This window comes from Aricia agestis, chromosome 7 (assembly GCF_905147365.1).
Source record: "Aricia agestis chromosome 7, ilAriAges1.1, whole genome shotgun sequence".
Lineage (NCBI taxonomy): Eukaryota > Metazoa > Arthropoda > Insecta > Lepidoptera > Lycaenidae > Aricia > Aricia agestis.
The window spans coordinates 18,368,253-18,387,890 of record NC_056412.1 but is presented as its reverse complement, the minus strand read 5'-3'; the positions used below and the strand labels follow the sequence as shown (position 1 = coordinate 18,387,890).

The 19,638-nt window shown below is 35.1% G+C and overlaps 1 protein-coding gene across 4 annotated transcripts in view; it reads left to right on the top strand.

Annotated features, from left to right (window-relative positions):
• Positions 1-16,787, top strand: part of LOC121728565 (lachesin-like) — a 133,166-nt gene extending 116,379 nt beyond the window's left edge. For 2 of the 4 annotated variants that reach the window (XM_042116738.1, XM_042116737.1), the window contains 6 exons: positions 873-1,084; positions 4,500-4,628; positions 8,671-8,764; positions 14,352-14,479; positions 14,878-15,046; positions 15,975-16,787. In XM_042116738.1, coding sequence (XP_041972672.1) covers positions 873-1,084; positions 4,500-4,628; positions 8,671-8,764; positions 14,352-14,479; positions 14,878-15,046; positions 15,975-16,105 — 863 coding nt within the window. In that variant the 3' untranslated portion in view covers positions 16,106-16,787. The remainder of the gene's footprint in view (positions 1-872; positions 1,085-4,499; positions 4,629-8,670; positions 8,765-14,351; positions 14,480-14,877; positions 15,047-15,974) is intronic. The other 2 variants (XM_042116740.1, XM_042116739.1) reach the window with 2 other exon arrangements.
• The last annotated feature ends 2,851 nt before the right edge of the window (positions 16,788-19,638 follow it).

Sequence of the window (19,638 nt, the reverse complement as noted above, 5' to 3'; positions counted from 1 at the left end):
AACAAAAAATTAAGTAAAATGATGTTATTATAACAGAAATAAAATATACAAGACTGAAAATACAAGGACGAAGTGTCTAGTGCTTGGAATCCCAGTCTGCGCCAATATTTAATTAAGAAACAACTTGGCACATTTTAATTTTGAATATTAATTACGACTTTTAAAATATTACATTCAACGTTGAACATTTAACTGACTCATTCGCCGAGTGTCAGCTACGTGTGAGCGTAATTATTTGAAACCTAGCGTTTCAGAGAGATTGCGCTGAAAGCTCTATTCTAGACAGTTTTAATAAACTAATTTACAAGTCGCAGTTGCTTTGTAATTCTGCTATTTTATTACACTAGTTTTATATATTTATATTACACAAAAACATGTTGTAACTAATATGAACACAATTCACAAGTAAGAATAAAAAAATGCTCTCTAAAACGTTACATACTTTAACTTATCATCAAAACGGAATCTGACGAAAAAGATCCTGGTTTGGTTGGAACTGGACAGAATGTTAAACATTAGGTTTGATGAGAGCTTTTTGATCATTTACATAAAATCCTTTGCCAAATTACGGTGCGGCGTTTGAAAAAACCTCAAAGTCCTATAAGTATTACAAAGTCGTATGCTCATATCAGACTTGCTTACGGTTTGTTTACTTTGGTAATAGACTAGGTCACCACCACCAAACTGGTACCATGCGGCATGCCAGATAGACATAAACAAAATTACTGCCTCTCCTTCACACAATTGTATTCATGAAACATTTCGTTGAAAGCAATTTAAACTATGACGTTAAAACAACTATGAAGTTAAGACGAAACAACCATCGGGCATACTAAAATAAGTAGAATTTCACATGTTAATTGTTGTTCCAGTGCTATCAGCACAGCGGGAGACGGGCAAGAGCCTGGCCAACGCGACGGCTCCACCGGCCGCTGACAACGTCATCCGCGCCGCCACCGCGGAGCCCAAGCCCACGCCGCGCTCCGGGCCGTACTTCGACCTGGCCGCCTCCAAGAATGTCACCGCGCTGCTCGGCAAGACGGCCTACCTCAACTGCCGGGTCAAGAACTTGGGGAATAAAACTGTAAGTATGACTAGTAACGCCATTGCGCAGAAATTTAGTTTATTGTGGGAACCGTACATTTTTTCGCAACAAAAACTATCCTTTATGCTTTTCTGTCTCTCAAAGTATCACATCAAATTTCTTCCAAATCGGATTGCGGTTTTAGCGTAACAGACAGCCAGACAAATATAATATAGACACACTTTCGAATTCATTGTTGTAGTCACATACCCTTTGTAGTTGTCATTTCTCGGAAATGGACGCTTGAAAGGCAAATCTTAATTTAAAGCGGGGGATACATCATACACTAGAGTCTAGACGTGTTGCCCGCAGGCAACCCTACAGCTATGTCCGACTACTTCGCTACTACGGACCTACAGACACACAGGCTTTATAGAAGTGGAGGCTATCGGCCATGCCTGCAGGCTCCCTGCCAACATTAGTGCCTCCGTGGTGTATTTTTGGCCATCAAAAGTAGAAAAACTGTGGTCCTACTTTGATGTAAACGACAAATACACCACAATTTAATACAAAGATAATAAACATATTTTGAATAAAACCGAAAATACACCACGAAAATTTACAACCAAACGATCATTTCAATATTAACGAATACAACAATGTTGGTTTCATAACAATTTCTGAGCGATTACTATCTCATTTGTCGGTAAATCGATTTTATTACATCGTAACATATCGTCGTAAATTCTTTACGAAGGAAAATAATTATTGAATATTATCATAGGGAATACTCAAAACTAATTAAGTAATGAAATCAGGCTTTCCTTTACAGAAACAAAATGGAATTAATTTTAGTTAAATTAATGATATTATTATGAAAGAGTTAGTTATTTATACAAATCGCAGGAACTAATCTTCTCTAAACGGGTACGGTATATAGAAAACGTGTATACTTACGTTTTCTATATAACAAGCACGTCCAATTTACCGCGCGGTACCACAAAATTCCAGTTTAAAACGAAACTCAACAATAGCACAATGAGTCAAGTCGCCATTGTTAAAGCGACTTGATAAATAAAACTCTCATTAAACTCAGCATCTTTCACATAAATGTAAGATGGCTGACGTGTATTCATGTATTTTATAATTCCCCACTTCAAAAGAGAACCTTTTGTTTATCCGAGCTCGTTGTCTGCGGATTCACCGAGAATATGATGCGGTTAAATTTGGTGTATTGTATACGAAACCGCATCTACTGTTGACTAGTTGTACATATAATTCATGTGCAAGCTTTTGATACAAGAATCATGGCGTAAAAGTCAATTTATAATAGCGCAGAGTCGAAACAACTGAACAAAGATAATTCAACCTTAACTCCAGAGCGTAACGCATACATATCTGCGAGGCCAATCAGCGTTAGTCGGGCGCATTCACGCGAATTCGCGCGGATGCGCACGCCTTTTTAAATTCTCAAAAGTAATAAAGTGCGTTAACGCTTTGAAGTTAAGGTTGAATTTGTAATGTTCAGTTTTAATAATTCTCTTCGATGCGCTTCGTCTCTGCACTAGACAATATTGTTTTTTTTTTGTTATATTTCGCTTCCTCTGGCGAAATCACGCATAAAAATTTAAACTTACGTCAATCTGACTACATTTTATATAATGCAAGTCATGTTCCTCGTACACTTATATAAGTGTCTTTTGCTATTTCCGTACTACTCTTTCTCCGCACCTTTAATTTAAATCGGCCCTGTAGTTTTGAAAAATGCAAACAAAAATGTCCTCTTTACAATTAGTATACCGTAATATCAAACAGCAAAGTCATGTTAGCTATTTCCAAGTAACAGCTAGCTCGGTATCAAACAATATTAGTTCTAATTGTTTATATTTTGTGCATGTGCTCACAGGCGGCTTATACAGATTGCGTTGCAACAGGTTTCGCCATACTTAATGAGAATACGCTCGGAATTTCGCTCGATTCTGCATAATATTGCGCTCAAGCACTTACAATATTAACTTATTAATATTTACGAAGCCATCATAATTTTGTGCTACAAAATTGTAATAAAAACTACTTTGAGATATTATGAATATTATAATAATTTTATTTTAAACTTTTTTTTAGCTATTATGATAAAACTTTTTTGTTTGTTTGAACGTGCTAATCTCATTAACTATTGGTTCAAATTGAAAAATTATTACTGTATTGGATAGTCTATTTATCGAGGAGGGCTTTAATCGATATAACATCACGCTGTGACTAATAGGAGAGAAGAAATTGAGGAAAATGTGGAAAAAACGGGGAAATCATTTGGAAACGAACTACTAAAGTAATTTTTATGTTATGTCACATTATGTGGCACATACAATATAGATAGAGTTGACTACGTGGAGGGACATAAGCTATAATTTTTGCAGGACAGTTTCCGTGAAATTCCTAATTCGTGCAGGCGGAGCCGCGCGAAACGTCTAGTAATATTAAGTTAAATATAATAACACCTCATAGTAAGAATTTTTCGCGCCCCATTGGGCTTCTAGTAACCACGCTTCATCGAAAAATACACTGCCGCTTCATTTCACACAAGTTTTCTATGATATTTATGAATATTATATTCAATCATAATATTTTCATATCATTCTTTATCACGTCAAAAATAAAGGTAATAATAATTTTAAGCCTTCAAACTCTCTTAATAGATTTAAAAAGTTGGCAAATCGCTGTAAATACTAACTTCTTAATTAGCTCTGAATCCAAAAGTTCTTCAGATCTTCTTCCAAAGTTAAAGTCCTGTAAACGAATTCGCCTTAATCTTTTCATTTCCGCTGGATTATTTGACAATACCTATTATGACACTTGGAAAGTTCTGGAGTCTGGTTTTTAAGGATTCATAATCTATTATGAAAAGGGAAAACGACTTGAAATTTTGTAAGAATCTTTTCTCGAATTTAAAATACAGTTTACATTTTAGATTAGTTATTCGGCAATAGTATTTAGGTAGAAAATTGTAAGTTACACGCGACTTCCATTTTTGCTGAAGGTTCGAATCTAAAGGTTGTGCGTGGCCTATATGCGTGGTAGATGACGCCCGCAACTCCGTTGCGCCTAACTATTCTATGTCCTTTCTAGGGACTCAAGGTATTTCCATACCTATTAAAATCGTTTCAGCGGTTTCATCGTGAAGAGGCTACTGACAGTCAAACAAACATACACACCTTTGGGTTTATTTCAAGCATTGTTTATTGTTGTTTCTCATTGTTATGTTACTGTGTCCGGTTCTATTCGTGTTGTATTGTTACCATATGTTTTAATGTTTGTTTGAATTCTTGTAAATTATTGTAGTCTAATGTCCTATTGGGTCAAGTAAACTTTTATTTATTATTTATTTATTTATAATATTACTCTAGTCTATAGCTGATGTATATATACAATTTTGTAGTCCTTTTCTTCGCCTACTTAATTATTTCTCTTGTTTCAGCTGAACATGCAGGTGTCATGGGTGAGACACAGAGACATACACCTGCTGACAGTTGGCCGGTACACCTACACGAGTGACCAGCGATTCAGGGCTATACACCAGGCCCACTCGGAAGACTGGACGTTGCAGGTGAGCGAAGCTTATTACTGTAGTTCCATTAATACCTGAGTTACTGTAGAATCTAAGTAAATTTTAGAGTAGTGACTCACTACTCTGTGTAGATTGTAGAGTGTAGAGGGTTAGTCATCTAGGTAGGTAGGTCCTAGTAAGATGTAGACATTCACTATCACACTAGAGGTTTTCGGGCGGAGAGATTGCGTGACGCCCATGCACCTAGCGTGCGCCGCGAATATCCGCCGAGTGTCCATCGCGGTCACTTAACACTAGAAAGACCGGAGCAGTCAAATGACCGCATTTTAGTTTTTATTTTGCGATATTTTTGTTACCGTTGCGTGAAATTCGTTTTCCTCTAGTGACATTTAATAGTTTTCGATTGTTTTAATTGTGATAACGTGTTTTTAATGATTGCTTAGTAATTGTAAGTTTTAAACAACAAACTATCTAGAAAGACCGCAGTGGTCAATTGACCGCTTAAATAAAATTTCTAAAGAAAGTGGGTTTTTCTTGCAAGTTTTATTTTTCTTTCATATTTTAAATATTATTATGTTTTGTTTGTGTATTGTATTTGAAATTTGATTTAAAATTTATAAAAAAAAAACTCGACTGAAATAGACTTGTCAATGACTCATGGGACAAAGGGGCTTAAATAGTTTTATTTACATAAATGGTCTAAAATTTCACATTTTCATATGTAAAAATAATGGTAATATATTTACAAATATAGTATGTGCACAAATAAAACCTTTTGCCTTGCCTGTTTTCATATTGTAACGTATTTCAAGTTTTTTGCCTAATGAAACCCTGTGTTTTGAAAATTATCAACGTTACTACAAAAATATGTGTGAATTTTCATAGTATTGTTGCCTGAGTTGACCTAATACAGTCAGGGTTTATTAGTAGTTCGAATTTCAATAAAATATTTATTTTTTGTTTTATCCACACAAACGAAGCAAATAACAAACTAAAGGTTGCGAATTGTAGTTCTATGAAAATATGATAAAAAAAAATATATTTATGCTAATTTTAAATATATTTCATTTCTAAAGCATATTTTTTGTACTTTTTTAGCTTTAGTAATAAAAGATTTTTAAATTGTCACCAAAAATACGACACGAAAAAATAATAGTTTTGTCCTCCAATAGGGTATTTTCATCAAGATGTTCATGGCTTCTAGACGTGAATTACTGTACATTAGAGTAACTTTACCATTTTATTGCTAAAATGAGAAAATATGAAATCTGAAAAAACGGTGTTTCATGCTCAAAATACAGGGTGTAATAGAAATAAGTGATAATACTGTTACGGTACATGGTATACGGACACGTGGTGCCATCTAGCGACAAACCAGCGAAGCTTACCGAGGGAGCACGGGCAACATAAATCCCCTACTCAATACTAGATGGCATGAGGTGCGCAAGTACATACTCGAACCTTCTAGAAAGGTCCAATGTGTGTTTACGTGTTTTAATTTAGACCTTATGACTGAGTCCATAAGGTCTAAATTAAATTCAACTTACTGTACTTATCGTAAGGACGGCAGTTTTATTGTGGTACATGCCCGAGCCTCCTAGAAAGTTCCCACGGTTGTTTACTTGTTTACGTGAATCGGGAACTTTCTGGAATTCGTCTCGCCATATAAAAAGCCGCAGGCAGGCCCGGCGATTCAGTTCGTTTCAAGCTATCATCAAGGCGATTTCGGAGTGACAACAAGTGATCAATAGTGAGTGAACCAGTGAAACCTGCGACTTGGCTACGACCTAGGACAGTGATAGTGCTTAGTGATTGGACCTAGTGATTAGTGTTTGGACTTAGTGCTAAGTGTTGTGACCTAGTGTTTAGTGCAGTGTTAATAAAGTCTTCAAGAGAGTCACCAGGTCTTTCTCTCCAAATCCTCGAACCCTAGCACGTAACAATACTTTAGGGTGTGTACGAGTTCCTTGTAGAGAGTTCACTGTGAAAGTAGTACAATAAATCTTGTGGAGTCATTAAATTGTCATTATATTAGTAGCAGGTCTATAAAATGTTTTTTTTTTAATAATTTTCTTGAATATTTGTTCTATAATTTAATTTAGTTACTTGTATAAATAATTACATGATCAATAAAATGCAAAAGCAAAATAGTAAGACACACAAAAAATGTAAAAACATACGATGAGTCATTTGACCGCTCTTGGTCTTTCTAGGAAGTTCAGAATTCCGGTCTTTCTAGTGTTAATGCCTAGCAGCCACAGACAGGGTAATGACTCTATGAACGGATGACGAAATCCCCAAACGCGGTCTATGGAGGGTAGGTTTTATGGAAGTCCAATTTAGATTTTAAAAAATATCACCCTTAAAGGAGTAAAATAGAATCCGAAATCAAGCCCAGCAAACAATCGATTACACTGACTAGACATAACCCGAACAAATAACGCAGGTCCGCCATCTGCATTAGTAAGCGTATATTATGGAACCCTTATTGAACCACAACACAAAAACATAAGAGGCTTATAACTTGTAAAAAATGATTTCATAAAACACCGCCGCCCGTCCTATTCTGCGTGACTCATTGTTTACATTTCCCCCTTAAATATTCAATTACTTCGCCTCTTACGTAAACACAACGGAGACCTTCGCTCGGCCTTCAGACGTTGACAAAATTGAACTTTTATAAAAGGGAAATGTTTGAAAAAACGTGTCAGAATAGATAAAAGGTATGTTCCGAACTGTGACCCAGTGTAATTTGGTAAGGTAACAAAATTGCCTAGGTTCCTATATAAAACCAGGTATATTTTCCAGTGCTCATAGCTCATGTCGTCAAGGATTGTTGCCATCCCGTTGATTCGTTCAGAAATGAAATATACGCCAGTGCATTGAAGGATATCCAGACTTTGTTGGAATGACATTGTAATACGTCACACTTGTCTAGTGACGACTTCGTTCTATACTGCATGACATCACATGACGGGTGAGACATGTTCAATACTCAAGGACGTGATATTTGGCTATTATATTAGAAAAAAAAAACCGGCCAAGTGCGAGTCGGACTCGCGCACCGAGGGTTCCGACAGCTTAAAGGTATTATAGACCTGAGTATTTGGTATGAATTTCAATTTAATACCTCTACGCGTTTATGAGGAAATGGGTAGTAAGTTTAAAATTATTAAAAAAAAATATATTATGTGATGTAACTAAAAATTTATGGTTTTCGTAATTTTTCCTTTATCTATGCTATAAGACGTTGCTTCGTACCAAATTTCAAGATTCTGAGTTCACGGGAAGCACCCTGTAGGTTTTGATTCCCTTGCAAGTGTCGAAAATTTGCGGCATAAACGGCTGTATCTTTTGATTGCGTTGGCTTAGAAGTTTGATTTTTTCACAGCTTCAAGGGACAGTAGACCTGAGTAATTGATATAAATTTCAGCTTCATACCTCCACGCGTTCCTGAGAAAAAGGGTCTTGACAGACGGACGGACGGACAGACGGACAACAAAGTGATCCTATAAGGGTTCCGTTTTTTCCTTTTGAGGTACGGAACCCTAAAAATATATCAATTGATCACTGAGTAAATGTAGCTTAAAGTTAAATAATTATTTACCCAACCCATGCACACCGCGCGCGGTATTAGGGTAGCGGCGACATGTTTCTTTGATGGCGCACGCCGCCGCGCCTGCCGCATAGTATGCCTAAGTAGACAAGTGCCTAGCCGCGTAATTTACTTAGTGTCCATGATTCATTTATTTAAAGGGAAATTCGGACAAAAATTAAGTAAGTACCTAATTTTATTACATATTTATAATGAGAATCGAGTACCGAGTACTCTCCTTAAGTATTGAACATGTCTCACCAGTGATGTTGTATAATTTCGCTACATATCACACAATCCGATTACTATATTCTGCCAGCAATTTTGCGGCGTCGAAATTCGTTTATTTTGTGGAAATCTATTTTTTTCCAGATATTATATTGTTTTTTCCTTTTTCGGAACTCTCGTCTCCTCTCATCAAAATCGGTTAAGCAAAAGAGGTAACATTAATAGTATTATTTTAAAATAATGTAATTTTTGTTTCAGATAAAATACCCGCAACATAGAGATTCGGGTATCTACGAATGCCAAATATCAACTACGCCTCATATGAGCCATTTTATACACTTAAGTGTCGTTGGTAAGTAATTCGATTCTAAGCACATCCACAATAACATAACGGCGCTTGGCCGAGAGTACTATCTCGCCACTCTCCGCCGTAGGTGTAGTAGGCCCTTAAGATAAATTTAATTCGAAACAAGACAAAAAAATTCGCGACGCGGTGCATAAAAGCGATACAGTATTGAAATGTCAAGCGATTTCACGTTATTTGACAATTATGACTTAGGGTCAATTCGACGCATAGAACTTAGGACCTTTTACTTTGCAATATGACAAGATGATGCAAAAAAAAGAGCCATCCAAAATTCGAAAAGGCTGAACAATCAATTCAATGTGTGGGGTGTAAAGTTCTGTTGTAAATGGCTCAAAATGTGCAATGTCACGTTGCAATGTAAACTTCGCAGATATACAATTTCAAGTTGGCCGACTATCGTACAACTGAATTGCGTAGTTTCACAATTTAATTGGACAACTTTTTAAATTTGGGATTGAAGGGAATAAATTACTGGTAGCCGAAAGAAATCCTCCGCAAGATCTTGGGCCCGGTGCTTCACAGAAGACGGAGGAACTAGAATCTGAACCAACTCAGAAGTTGAAGACCTCATAGCTAACCCAATATTATTGGCGTAACAAAAGCCCAGCGACTCCGATGGATCGGTCATGTTGCAAGAATGGGGGAGGATCGTGCCACTAAAATGGCGTTTCTTGGGCGTCCGATCGGGCGACGACCTGTCGGCCGTCCACGGTACCGGTGGCTAGATGTCGTGGAGTCGAACCTGCGCGATCTTCAAGTCACAGTCTGGCAAGAAACTGCGCAAGACCGCGACAAGTGGCGCAAACTCGTGTCGGAGGCCAAGATCCACTTTGGGTCGCTGAGCCATCGTAGTAAGTAAGTAAGTAATCGGAAAGGAATCGCGGTTCTGATACGATTGGTGTCCAATTATTTAGTTGTACAATTTAGTTGGAAAAATGTGCGAGCTCTCATATTAAGTCCGCTATAGCTCAATAGCTATACATATAGCGACTTATGAGAGCTCGCTTGGTATACGATTACGATTACGATACGATTTAGTTGGCCAACTCAAAATTGTAAGTCTGCGGTCGCTCTAAGGGTCAATTCAGACCGCAACGCGACGCGTAGATGATTGAATTGAAAGATTTCAATTGCATGCAAATCTTGGACGTCTTGCAAATCTGTCAAATCCATACAAATTTAGAAATGCATCTACGCGTCGATTTGCTGTCTGAATTGACCCTAAGCCTAAAGCGGCAATACACCATTTTAATTTTTAACAGAAAATTACATTTTGTTACGTTTTTTATAAGTCATAACTTTTTACACTTTTTCAAAACTCTATCTAAATCAACGCTACTGTAACTATTGGCAAATAGTTTTATTTATGGACATAATCTGCGCTCGATCTATTTTCAATTCAGTTGCTGACGTCATAGAGGATTTGAATACTAGGAATCAATCAAACGTTTTTGAACGCTCTTCCGACCTTGTAATCTAACTGTACCCGGATTTATTTTTGAATCAATTTATTCACAACAACCGGAGGGTTTAATACAAAAATAAAACGCATTTCCATTTTATGGTTATCGGAATATTGTTTCAATTTTGTGAAATAAGCTCTAAAGAGTCCGAAAAATTAAAATGGGAATATGCCAGCGGTTCTTAAACATTTTCGGTGGCGAAACTAAAGGTGACGGACGGGACGCGCGGGACGAAACCCAAGAAAATATTGTTATTTCTTTGAATGTATGTATGTATGCCTCAAATCAAAAATAGCATCAGGGCTCCGCGAAGCACACATTGAGAATGGCTGTGATAGGCTGTAGTATAGTAACACTAGCTGACCCACGCGGCTTTGCTTGAGACGTGATCTTTAAAAAAACCGCATCAAAATCAATTACGAAGTTCAGTTACGTAGGTGTTCGTATAGCATAAGGATGTACAGCTGGTGGTTTCGTATAGGATAGATAGATAATTTTGTATAGACTTCACTCTGCAGTATCACAGTTACGTTATCTTAAATTCTATATTTTTGTTTTTTCTTTTCGATTTGCTGTCAAAATAATTTGTTGAATATTTGTCTACGTGTCCTGATAGCGACCTAATTTTATAGTTATTCTCAAATTCTAAATATAAAGTAGACGAAACTTAACTCGCTAACTGAGTGGATCGGCAGAAAATATAAAAATGCCCGCTCAAAACTTTGATACTAAGAAAACTCGAATGGAAACCCGACGTTAAGTAAGAATTCGTTAAAAGTTAACCGAGGTACGACAACCCTTAAGATATTTACTTCGGAGCAGCTCGTTAATTGTATGAAGTACACGCTTAAAAGAGACATCAATTTGAAGTGTTGTAGCGAAGTAATTTTAATTTGGGATTGTTTTTGTCGATAACCGTGAGCCATTTTGATTCGTATTACTTTGACAATAAGGGTTTGATTGTTGGCAAGGTCACGTGATGAATACGACGTGTAACAATTGTCAACTTGTGTAACATTTTGATTCTTATCACTGATTCAGACCGCAACGCGGTACGTAGATGCATTATTATCTAAATTTATATGGATTTGACAGATTCGCAAGACGTCTCACGCAATTTAAATCTGTCAAATTCATTCAAATTCATGCCGCGAAGCGCTTCGCCTCGCCTCTTCGCGTTGCATTCTGAATTGACCCTAAGGGTTTGATATATTAAGCAAATTTGAGTGACGAATCACGTCAAGGTCACACCGCAACGGGACGAGACGAGGTGCGACTATAGTAAACACCATATCACTATTGGGCTTCGCCTTATTAAGACGGCTAGTCTTATTTCTACAAAAAATAATTAAGTGTATAGCTATGCTACAAAAAAAAATATATTAAAAAATACCATAGTTCTGTGCTTCATAACTAGGTAGATAAAAACAGTATCATCTATATTTCGTGTATCTTCTAACATTGGTCACGTAAAAATAAAGCTATATAAATTAGAAGTCGTAAAAAGTTGAATGAAATTAACGATGTTTATCGCAGAGTTTATTATCACGTAGTAAATGTCGGGGGAGGATACTTGAGTGTATTGTAAAAAGCGTTAACGAAACTCAAATTAACATTTTTTTAGGGACAGCAAATATACGTTTTTTTAAACTAATAATATAGCTGAAGATAGCACCTCCTCTGAATAAAATATGGTGAAGCCAGAAGGAAAGGTACTTAATTAAAAGTTGGTTAAACATTAGTTAAAAAATGTTAACGTTAGATAAGTAAACGTTGGTTAAGGCATCACACGTGAAGAGCTGAATCGATTTTTATCAAATTTGGTGCACATAATATATTATACTTCAGTAAGAATTGCAGATATATTATTATACTTCAGTATAAATTATAATATATCTGCAGTTCTTCAGAACAGAGGTCGATTTTTATAGCGCAAAAGGCACACAAGTGCAAAAATTATATAATATTTTAGTTATCTTATTTTCACAAATACCAATCTTCTATAATAGGATGGCGATTGTAATATTTTTTGTGCTCCACGTATTTAGTGACCGGGCTGTAGATAAAATATTATTTAAAAATAAATTGAATCGACTACTAAATTGCGTACCTAAAAACAAATGAACCGATTTTGATGAAACTTTGCAGTACTCTCCAACAAAAAAAATACTAAAATCGGTCTTAATGTGATCACACATTTAGACGTGGGAGAGCCATGCTTCGGTACGAATGGGCCGGCTCGACCGGAGAAATACCACGTTCTCACAGAAAACCGGTGTTGTTGTGTAAACTCACTCAAAGTGAGTTTACCGGAGGCCCAATCCCCCACCCTATTCCCTTCCCTACTCTCCCCTATTCCATTCCCTTCCCACCCCCCACCCCCCTCCCCTATTACCCTATTCCCTCTTAAAAGGCCGGCAACGCTCCTGCAGCTCTTCTGATGATGCGGGTGTTCATAGGCGACGGAAGTTGCTTTCCATTAGGTGACCCGTTAACTCGTTTGCCCCCATATTTCATAAAAAAACATACAGACATACCTACATAATAATACAGTTAATACATATTATTAAAGTTTTGAAACTCGGCACATTTGTTCAGACGCTGATATAGACGAAAACTGGGCAGTTTTGGAATCACACACATTATACGAGTCGAATTTATAACCTCCTTTTTTTGGACGTCGGTTAGAAAAGCTAATCCATTTTTAATAAAACATTCACAGACGAAAACGTAAAATCTGCGACTACATTTTAAACTCAAGTACTTAGTAGTTAGTGTATTACAGATAAGCCCGTGATAAATTTCTTTAAGCTAAAGTGAAATATTTGAAATCCCCGCAGTAAGCGCTTTTATGCAAATCAAGCGCAGAACTTCTGCGTAATAAATAACATACTTTAGCTGTTCTACACTTGAATAATTCTGTCGAGTATGAGTTAGATAATTTTGTAATTAAAATATTACTTTGAAAATATATTACCGCACTCACTGTGATTAGAAACTTAGCTACAAAATATACAAAATATACATAAAATAAACATAGATACTTCATTATATTTCCAAGAATTAGATCTGTGCGAAAACACGATATCTTAAAATTTTCTCGATAGAAAAAAATCCCAAAGATGCATCTAATTTTTACGAATTTTTCATATATTGCCATAACCGTACATTAAAACTAATAAAATTGTATCATTGAGACACTGACCTGGCGGATTGTTATAATGTTTTATATTTATCGAGCTATTAAGAAACAACTAACTTGGCGATGATTCTGCGTCGTCCTTTTTCACCTGGCATATGAAAGACAAGCGTGATTGTGAAGAGATAAGGACGATGTTTGATTATTTTGGATAAGTCGCCCTCATAATAGAAACTTTAATAATTCGAGAACTGCACATTTTACTACAAAAAATCCAATGCCATTTCCTGGGAATCAAAATATTATCTCCGGCTGTTGATGCTTAAAAAGGTAACAGATAGACCCACTTTCGCATTTATAAAATTAATATAATGAATAATTTTCGATTATTCTCTCTTCTCTAAACCAAAATAAGGTCAGATTTTACAGAACAATAACTAAATTAATTGCGGCCTTCAGAGCTACATAAATGAAGATTCAATTTAGATTAAGATATTGTATTGTTACTACAGTACTTATCCTTACAACATTATTATTATATCAGATGTTGTTATTGACTTTGTGCCTAAATTTCGCTACCTCTGTAACTGAAAACAAAAAAATGTTCCACTTTTAATCTGTTACTCCGTCTACTCCACTTTTAGCGCTACTTCAAAAATATTCAATAAAGAACAACTGGATCAAGATTGAAACAAAAATTTAATCATTATTGTATTTTTTCAAGATCAAAGTAGAAAACATTTCGATACATACAGTATTACACGCCCCTGCAATGTTTTAAACACTATAATGTTTCTTAATTTACTGGGTTTACTAGGTACTATCGGAACAGGCAAAATTTAAATTTCAAAACACACTTTTTCATATTTAACGCACTTTAATAAGAAATATAACTGTATCTCACAACAAAATATAGTATCTTTACCGTATTTAAAGTGCTTGATTAGTAAATCAACGTTACAATTTTCAGAGCCAACGACTGAAATAATCGGAGGGCCCGACCTGTACATAGACCGGGGCAGCACGATCAACCTGACATGCGTGGTGCTCTACTCGCCCGAGCCGCCTGCTTACATATTCTGGAATCACAACGATGCGGTAAGCCACATTTGAAATATTAACCCCTTTGTTCTACACAACTCCATTCGAATACTTTCACATGAAATTCTTGTATCCAATCTGCATATTTAACTAAGTATGTGGGTAAAGGATAGAAAGTGAAAAAGCAAAAAAGCGGCGTGAATAGAAATTCTTGGGAATTACCACAAAATACCAATAGAAACGTCACATTGTTTTTTTTTTTTGTAGTAATTATGTAAATATTATATTAAAATTATCAAACATAATGATTTTACTAGAGTCAGACTTACCTCAAAATAAATTGAAGGCTAAGAAATCCCGTATTACTACAAGTTAAATAAATAGATGACGCTTTGAAAAAAAAAAAAAACAGAATCATCAGAATGAAGTTTTGTTAATAAAATATTTGTTCTTAGATAATAAGCTACGATTCACCACGAGGGGGTGTATCAGTGGTGACAGAGAAGGGCGAGACGACAACATCTTTCCTTCTCATCCAACAAGCCAGACCATCCGACTCGGGGACCTACCAGTGCAACCCAAGCAATGCCCAGTCCAAAAGCATTGTAGTGCACGTCTTAAACGGTGAGTTACAAAAAATTTAATGTTATTTTATTCACATTTATTCGAAAACAAAGGCTACATAATAAATACGACAGTATTTTCTTCGAGAACTCACAAGGGAGCTGTGAAACTTTAATGCGATAAAAAGTTTTATTCTATTCTTTCGTAGAAAATAAAAGTCAAATAAAATAAAAATATGACTACGCGTAATTACTTGCAGTGAAAATATTGAACAATGAAATGTAAAAGTCTCATTAAAATATATACTAAAGACTGTAGAATGTTGGTGGAGGCGGACCAAAGTTCAAGGTTCCAAGTATTGGTAAATTGAGCAAAAAAGATAAAGAAGCATTTACAAAAAATGCTAATTTCTCCCTCAATATAATTCATCAATTACAAGCTCCCGACATCACTATCTGAGCATCTGAGTCTGATAAATGACATCGCTAAGATAATGGAGGGGGAATATTTTCAAAATCCCCGCCCGAAATAAAATCTAAGCATATCGTCATTAAGACAACGGCAGACATGAATCAAAGTAATGACCCCGGTTATATTACGACATTAACGTGTTTTATTTGATACAATAATTAAGTTCTTTGGTTCTGCTGATGAGTTTATTTTCTTTTTAGGTTACTTCTGTAGACTAGATTGATAGGGTTGCGCAGTTTTTCTCGCTAATTGAACTTTAACTTCATTAAATTCTTTTTACTGTTAAGTCATTAAGTCCAATTAGTGGCAAATAAGTCTCCCTGCAACATGTTTGTTAAAAGTTTATCTTTTGAATTGAAACAAAATAACTTTTAACATCGATAAAAGCCTAAATTACGTCTTTACCTAGCATTTCTACTCACTCATTCTTAATAATTTCTTATTAGTTGTATTCTTCAATTTCATATAATACTGTGTTCTATGGAATTGTTCGAGACAGTTTTAATTTTTGCCAAAGAAGCAAATTCGATTTTTCCTTTATCAGGTGAGTATCCGGCCGCAATGCAAAGGGGCGGCCAAGCGTTCGCGCCCACTTCCGCTACCCACTGCATCGTGTTGGCTATCAACCTGTTCATCGCACTTTCTTGACATCTGAAACTGGATTTAGTACTGTAAATATATACTACTTCGCTGCTTTAATTGATATTTGTCAAAGGGTCTACGTTTATTTTATCGTCTCCTACACTTCCCCTCCGAAACGAATATCAATATTAGCAGCCGAACTACCACCGCTATTTTATAGTACCGGTTGTGTTATATAAAATATAAGTCTCTAAGCGGATAGAAATGCTTATCTAGTATAGAATTGTATATAACGTAAAATAAGATATATTTATATTGGTTTTTAAAGATTAGCAGTAGCCAGCTCTAAATATGTTTTCCTAGAACCGATTCAGATGTAGATAGGATGTTAAAAGTTAAACGAAAAATCGAGTTAATTTATCTAAAAGCTTATTGAATTTGAACATCTTAAAAGTTAGAACGAAAATGTTGATGTTTAAAGGAAACAGGAATGATATAACAGCTGACAATACTAAAATAAAACCAAGTGTAGAATACAAAGGTGTACATATAAACATATAAGAGTAAAGTTATACGAATCACTCTATCTCTAAATCTAAGTTATGTAAATTGTAAGTAATGTATTAGAATAATTATTATGTGGTTTAGTAGAACGATGTAAATATTGTACCGAGACTAACACAGGTTTTAATGTACGCTTTCATTCGATTTGACTTTTTAATATTTATATTGCTCTGTATAAGTTGTATCCAAAAGATATTACTATCACTTAAAAACATTGTTATTTAAAATTGTTATCACATGAAATATATTTTTTGTTACAAAATACTCGAAATTAAGGATCAAAGGACCTAAAAATCATAAACTAAACAATTAGGATAAAACTTTTTTCTTTAATTATTGTTAATAAGATTTGTTTTGTGTAACTTATTTCCGTCATAATTGGTCCTTTAAATTATACGATTCATAGTATATTTTGATTAACCTCAGATCTGTGTCTAGTCTCATTGTAATAAAGCATACATAACTATAACTAGAATTATATAAATAATCATAAGAAAATATTATATTATTATAATAATTTTAGGAAAATATAATTTTTTATTTCCATCTTACCTTGGCGTCTTATGTTTAGAATAAGGTACGTTTTATATTCTACAAATCTTGATGTTTTGCTTTTCATTTACTTGAAAATAGTGGAAGCGTACGAAATGTTTATTCAAAATTAGAAAAAAGCAAGCTACCCCGTCCTTTTTTGACATTCCTGTAGCTGAAAAGTGCTTTTAAGGACAGACACTGTCGGAAAATAATAAATACTTTATTTATTAATGGAACTATTAAATTGTAAATGTATATTAAAATGTGTTGTCAGATAGTTTACATTGGAAATTGTATGTTTCGTAAAGTATTTCGGTGAAACTCCAAGAAAAGTGTGAAAGATTACAGGTATTTTAAAATGTTTATTTATAATGGTTTATTACGAAATAAATCAAACTTGTAGTACATCAACGTTCAAAATCCCATACAATACCTATATTCCTAAATTGCCAAGTCGGCAATATATAAACAAGAAACTTACCATTATTATACAATATTAAATCAAAACAATTTTTCTTGGAGATTCACCAACTCCTTGAAATATCTACTGTGAATAGAATCTCGGTGAATCAGTTATGATATGGAAAAGTTTATTATACACACTAACAATGTATTTGTTGTATGTATCATATTTGTGCTATGCACGTAAATTGCATCTATAATAAACATTATAAAAGAAATAAAGTTTTAAAATATTGTTGGGTTTTTTTGTAGTGAAATCTGTCTTTCAGTCCTCGTCTAGAGCTGGTTCTTCTAATAACAAAAAAAAAAAGATTGACAGTTTAAATAATAGTAATCTATATAAAGAGAAATGAGTCTTTAATCTGGCTTAAACTCAATAACGGCTGAACCGATTTGGCTAATTTTAGTCTTGTAATAGTCAAGGTTTTTTATTATAATTATGTAGATGTGTTATCACCATTCACCAGTCAGTCAAGGTGTGACAACACGAGCACTCACAAATCTCGGCTTTTAGCTAGTTTTAACCTACTTTCTAGTTACTCTACATCTGTTAGTAGTAGTTGGTTAAATCTACACCTTAAGCAAAGGCAGTTTTAACCCTACAAATATCTCCCCGGCAACAGACTGTTTAGCCCTCGGGCGTATAAGACGGCGACTACAAAGTAGTCAAAATATGAAACACAAGCACAGGTGCGGTGCGCTTGGATTGGCACAATTGACCTAAAAGACAAGAGCTGAAGCGACTGTAGGCTCGCTCAAACAAAATGAGTTTCCTGGGATTTGGGTCGTTTCATCATCAACAACTAACATACCATGATGGCCATGACTGAAGTGAATGGACATAAAATGACTTCTATTTAGACAAATAATAATACAATTGACGACCTCTGTGGCTCAGTTGGTGGGCTGTTGGTAGCTCAAGCCGGGGGTCGCGGGTTCGAATCCCGCCGACGGAACAAAAAGTTTTCAAAGTTCCTGGGTAATGGATGTGTATTAAATATGTGTATCATATAATAAAAATCTTAAATATATGTATAATATAAAAGTATTAAATATATTTCCGTTGCCTGGTAGGTACCCGTAACACAAGTCCTTCGGGTACTTAGCGAGGGGCCAGACTGACGTGGTGTGAAGCGTTAGAGATAATATTATTAATAATTATAACCTTAGCAGGATTTATTAAAAGACTACTAAACGAAATAGTGTTGGAACATGGTAAAGCAACGAGTTAGACCTGTTATAGCTAGAGAGATACGTGCATATTATAAAAAAATATACAGCACCACACACAAAACCACTTTAGTAGCCAACATACTACGTTTATTTCCGAGATAAAATTGACATGTAACCCGTAACCCCTTTTCATAAAAGCCTAATAAACGGTTTAAAATATTACACATGTGTATTAAAGCCAGGAATACATTAAGCGTTGTTTACACGTAAGCATAAAGGCGCAGGGGTGGCAGCGCCTTATGAATACCTAATCGCACTGAAAAGAGATGAAAGATGCCAGCCCTAATATCGATAGACTTATTTGCATGCCCCCGTTTTGTTATGGAAAAACACTGAAGGCTACCCAAATATTCGACGTGATTTTAAGTGGTTGTAGTATTTTTTTCGATATGAATAAAGGATTGAGTGGGAAAATTTTATCGGGGGTCTGTGCAAAGGTCAGACCTTTGCAAAGTGTGGTTGTATACGAGAGATTTGATAATAAACAGAAATAAAAACCTTTAATTTAGAGACTTTTGTAAATTTCTAGATAGAAACGGCTAAAATATCTCTAGCGAAATTATGCAAAAATATAGTAAAAAACCAATGACAAAAAGTTTAAAAATCAAAATCTAAATTCTAATCATTCAGAAAAAGTGTTCAGAAGAAGACTTTGACTTATAATTTTTGCATACAAAATCTTAAAAGAATATAATATTTTTGCCTCTCACTCAAAGAAAGGTCTATACGCTAAAAATATTATCAAACTGCAATCAGTATTATTTTTTCTGTCACGTATATAAATGCAATAGTGTGTGTCTCTCTGT